General features: G+C 46.7%; 1 protein-coding gene across 1 annotated transcript in view; it reads right to left on the bottom strand.

Moving 5' to 3' along the window:
- Window positions 1-4,693, bottom strand: part of oprl1 (opiate receptor-like 1) — a gene marked incomplete at both ends in the record, with an annotated part of 44,051 nt that extends 39,358 nt beyond the window's left edge. The window contains one exon of the mRNA XM_084070100.1: window positions 4,635-4,693. Coding sequence (XP_083926226.1) covers window positions 4,635-4,693 — 59 coding nt within the window. The remainder of the gene's footprint in view (window positions 1-4,634) is intronic.
- Window positions 4,694-5,615: the final 922 nt, after the last annotated feature.

Raw genomic sequence — 5,615 nt, 5'->3', positions numbered from 1 at the left:
GAGCAAAGGCATGCTGTCCTTGTGAAATCACACACGCGCACACACACACACACACACACACACACACACACACACACACACACACACACACACACACACACACACACACACACACACACACACACACACACACACACACACACACACACACACACAGGCAGATACACGTACACAGAAAAACAGGCCCATGGTGACAACCCCCCCTCTCTCCCTCGTTCTTTCTCTGCCTTCTTTTAATCTGTCCCTGTCTCAAGAGGACGTCTGTGGATGATAACACATGGAGGTTTCCCACTCACAAAAGATGTTGCGAAGCTCACTAAAAGAGTGAAAAATTGCTAAATTGCTAAATGTGTAAATGAAGAAGAAACAGAAGAAACGTTCCACTACAAAGGTTGGGGACCCCTGCTTTAGCCCATTATCTTCCAAACCATTCCCGACTAGCATATCAATCTTTATTTACAAGTTTCAACATTGGATGTCTTGTCCAAATTGCCCAACAACAATGACAAACTATGAGAACCAAGACTCTTTTTTTTTTATATTGTACTCTGATAAAACTACATACAAATCAGCCAAAAAGACACTGAACTACTGTTTTCCTCCACATGGGTTTCTGTGACAGCCAACCGATTGCAGCTGTTAAGAAACATAAACACAGAACCCTCCATTTCCAGTTGTCATTGTGGGGGTTGTTAGGACAGTCCACTGAGGACAAGTGCCCACTCACAACCTAATTACGCTAATTACTTATTATACCTTTGCAACACTTTCATCTTAGCATCCCACACTTGTACCATTATTCTTATTCATGCTTGAGGTTGTTAGATAAACGTGTGCACGCATGAGCGTGTGTGTGCGTGCGCGTGTGCGTGTGTGTGTGTGTGTGTGCGCGTGCGTGCGTGTGTGTGTGTGTGTGTGTTCACATGCACGTGCACGGGCTCTCAGGCTGTGTGGCCGGGCAGGGTCTAAGCATCAGGGAGTCTGGTAATGAGTCCATTCAGCAGAACAGAAACCCTTCAGTCTAATGAGAGACAACTCATGTCTGCTGCCAAATCTGGACCACAGCAGATGGCCCCCACTGACCACACATGTAGACACATGCACGTGGCCACATGCACGCACACACACACAGACACAGACACACACACACACACACACACACACACACACACACACACACACAACCACACACACACACACACACACACACACGTGTGTACCTGCATACCCACGCGCACACGTAATCAAACACACACGCATGCACGCGTGGCACACACACGCACACGCACAAGGATTGTGACTGTGGCATTAACACATTAATTCAACTGAGGTTTTTATCATCTGCTGAAAAACACCACCTAGCGGGGGTGCTATCTACCGGTCAGAATCGGTATACACTGAACGGTAAGAGCCTTCCACTCAAAGCTCTGGTGTGAACGTATTCACTGATGTCAGCCAGGGCAAGGGTCCTGAACACAGCCAGTGGTGTTAAGCCCATACTGTGGTTAAATAATTGACTTTATTAGGTTTTTTCATCCTTTTTAAGCCCTGAGCTGTTGAGCCAGCCGACAGGAGGGCTCTTTAAGTAGAGGAGATTATAATGTGGAACATAACTGAGGACCTGGATGAGAACACCTATATCTTCCAAGGTCTCCCTGTGTCTACTTCCTGTCTCCCTGATTCCATTTCAACAGCAGAAAACTTGATGAATACATTAGAAATACTAGACCGTCCTACTTGGGGACCATACAAGTCGGTAATGATGCAAGTTGGAAATGCATGCCCCACCCCGTTATGTGGGGTGCCTAGTGCGGAACCCACTACCATGCAACTGGTCGACTAGATAGGGAGACACAGGGATATCCATAATTGTTGTTGTAGAGTTAGAGTTGTAAGGTGCTTGCTACCACTTATACTGGCGCAGTAGCACAAATGTGGCACAAAGCTCGGCCACAGCCAATCCATGAAGCCTCTGAGTAAGGTTGGCCAATCAGGTAAGCGGATGCCTACGCATACAGCCTACTGTCTCCTGTGTGCGCGCGTGTGTGCGTGCGTGCGTTTGCGCGCGCGTGCGAGAGAGAGAGAGAGAGAGAGAGAGAGAGAGAGAGAGAAAGAGTGATGTCTTTGTGTCACTTTTTTGGCAGTATGGTGTTTGTTTTTGTGCCAAATGAAGAATTGCCGTGAATTGAGAGAGACAGACAGACAGACAGACAGACAGACAGACAGACAGACAGACAGACAGACAGACAGAGAGAGAGAGAGAGAGACGTCACCATTCTCTCGCTTTCTCTTAGTCTCTTCGTCTTTTCCAGGACCTCTGTCTGCTACCTGGGGGGGGGGGGGTGTCCTCGTTGCCAATGGTAACAGAGACATCTGGTGTGAAGGTGAACAGGACAGAGATGATTTACATTCAACACACCTCCTTCATCCCTCCATCCCTCCCATCTCACTCTTTCTTCATCATTTCTCTCTCACTATCTCTCATCTGCTTTCTCTCTCTTTACCACCTATCTGTTACACAGATGTATTTCTACTCAACTTGGTCTTGCTCTTGCTCTCTCTCTCTCTCTCTCTCTCTCTCTCTCTCTCTCTCTCTCTCTCTCTCTCTCTCTCTCTCTCTCTCTCTCTCTCTCTCTCTCTCTCTCTCTCTCTCTCTCTCTCTCTCTCTCTCTCTCTCTCTCTCCTCTCTCTCTCTCTCTCTCTCTCTCTCTCTCTCTCTCTCTCTCTCTCTCTCTCTCTCTCTCTCTCTCTCTCTCTCTCTTTCCCATCTCCAGCTAGCTTCTCTCTCTCTGTTTGTTTGTCTCTCCCTCACTGCATTTTACATTCTGTTCAAATGTATGCTTGCTCTTATCCGCAGTGACTTATGAGTGAGGAGGGGGAGGAGGTGGTGTGTGTGTGTGTGTGTGTGTGTGTGTGTGTGTGTGTGTGTGTGTGTGTGTGTGTGTGTGTGTGTGTGTGTGTGTGTGTGTGTGTGTGTGTGTGTGTGTGTGTGTGTGTGTGTGTGTGTGTGTGTGTGTGTGGTGTGTGTGTGCGTGCGTGCGTGCGTGCGTGCGTGCGTGCGTGCGTGCGTGCGTGCGTGCGTGCGTTGCGTGCGTGCGTGCGTGCGTGCGTGCGTGCGTTGCGTGCGTGCGTGCGTGCGTGCGTGCGTGCGTGCGTGCGTGCGTGCGTGTGTGTTCGTGTGTGTGTGTGTGTGTGTGTGTGTGTGGGCGGGGGGAGGAGGGTGCTCAAGGACACATTCACAGGACACATGATGGAATACAACTGCTGTGGAGATTGAACCTTTGACCTTTCATTTAGGTACACCCCTCTCTCTATCTCTCTCTCTCTCTCTCTGTATGAACAATGCTTTTAGCTGACTAAAATGCATTTTCCACTGAATACCAATACATTGTTGGACTGCTACATCACTGAACACTGCTACTGTACATTACTGAACACTGCTACTGTACATTACTGAGCACTGCAACATCACTGAACACTGCTACTGTACATTACTGAACACTGCTACTGTACATTACAGAACACTGCTACATCACTGAACACTGCTACTGTACATTACTGAGCACTGCTACATCACTGAACACTACTGCTACTTTAATGAACACTGCTACATCGTACTACTACTCCATTACTGAATTTCCAGAAATAATCACATCACAATTAAAAAAATGTATTCACAATTTATTGGTCACCCTCCAGATAAGCCAGAGAAAAGATCACCCAGACTGTAGGAAATGCATGCAGAGGGTACACTGGTTCACTGCAGGCCCTAAGTTTAACCACCCTTGACTAATAAAGATACCATAATAGGACTGTGGTTCCCATTTTGCCCTAACTATACATCTCTGGGGACCCATTTTCCATTACAAGTCCCCCCTCCCCTCCCCCACCCACGCGCTCCAAACTGCAATCATCTTTATATGTGAGTGGAATTCAGCTCAGACCCCATGCTGGGAGAGTGGCATCTGTTGCTGAGTCGGGTGGCAGCCGATGAAAGAAGTTGAAAGAAACCACACAAGTACACTTGGAATACTTTAGACCACATGAACCATTGCATCTCTCTATTCTGGGCATGTTATAATGAGCGAACATTCTGCAAAATTAGATGAACATTCCCTCATTAAAGCAGGTCTACAGTACACAATGCATACAGTGTCTCTGTTGTGACACATTGTGAGCTTGTAATTCTGCTGTTTTCGGCAAAGAGATTCGCCTTTTTTGGCAATTTTGAAATAGTGAGAATGGCCAATCTACATCGACACTTTGTCAATGAAAGAATACTGTATATCAGATGTCCACACTTTGTAGATTGACTATTTGATTTATTTTTAAATGTTTTTCAAAATAGTTAAAAATGCGTAAAAAGATTAGGCATAAGGGCTAAGGCAGCCTGCAAGATAGGGCCCATGGTGTAGAAGGAAAAATAATGCTTTCTATCACAATCTCACCTCTTCACGCCCCTATGTCTTTTCATTTAATTTAATTTAATTTTATATGTGTGTGTGTGTGTGTGTGTGTGTGTGTGTGTGTGTGTGTGTGTGTGTGTGTGTGTGTGTGTGTGTGTGTGTGTGTGTTCATTCACCAGTAACTACTGTACACACTCGACACCCTCACTCCGTCCAGCACCCACTGACCTGATAATGACGTACATGACCAGACAGTTTCCGACGAGGCCGACCACACAGACGATCATGTAGACAACCACGATAGTGACCTTCACCCCCGTGGGAAGGAAGGCGTCGGTGTCGTTGTACACGCCGCCCCCGCTCAGGTTGCCGTCGGGCAGGAATAGGCCATCGCCATAGTTACCGTACATGGGATACAAGGGGGACAGGTCCCCCAGGAGGGCAGGGTCAGCATCAGGGTACTCCATGGTCAACGGCAAGGTCAGAGGAGGACGAAGGGCCTGGAGACCAGAGGCAAAAGGTTTCAATGTCTAATTACAGATCAGGTAGGTTGAAATATCCCCTTGCCTTTCACAGTGGCAGTGGCACGGACATGCAATACATACAAAAATATCATTAACCCATTAAGACCGGGAACGCATCGATGTCATTTTAGATTTCTAAATCCTAAAAGTTTTCTGAAAAACTATCGTTGCTATGTGGTGCTCAAACTTCTTCTTGTCAAGGACCCCCAAATGGATATGCATTTGGCCACGGACCCCCATCTCAAAATATTTTGTTCCAGGGACCTCCAGAAGCAAAGATTTCAGTTCGCTTGTGTAATGTATTGTTCTGAATGACCAACCAAGCATAATATACTGTAGTTAAGCCACATGTGATTATCATTACTTTACTGGCTGTTTTTAATGGAGCATTTGCATACATTTTATTCAAATGTGATTGGATTAGCGTCACATCATAGGCTCAGCCTTGTGTAGTGCCAAAGTAGTACAGCAAATGTTAGTACGGCTAGGTTTGCACTGCTTGGTTCTTTGTATTGCATATTTGCTTTCTGGTATGTCTTGCCTCAAATGTGACATATTTCCAAACAGCACTTGTGTGGTTTTCTGGCCATTTTGAACAAAAGTCAAGCCAAGTCATACTAGGGAGAGATTGAAAGAGGATGGTGTGCGTGCGTGCGTGCGTGCGTGCGTGCGCGCGCGCTCGTGT

This window comes from Gymnoscopelus microlampas, assembly GCF_963454915.1.
Source record: "Gymnoscopelus microlampas genome assembly, chromosome: 10".
Lineage (NCBI taxonomy): Eukaryota > Metazoa > Chordata > Actinopteri > Myctophiformes > Myctophidae > Gymnoscopelus > Gymnoscopelus microlampas.
This window is presented reverse-complemented; position numbering and strand designations above follow the sequence as displayed.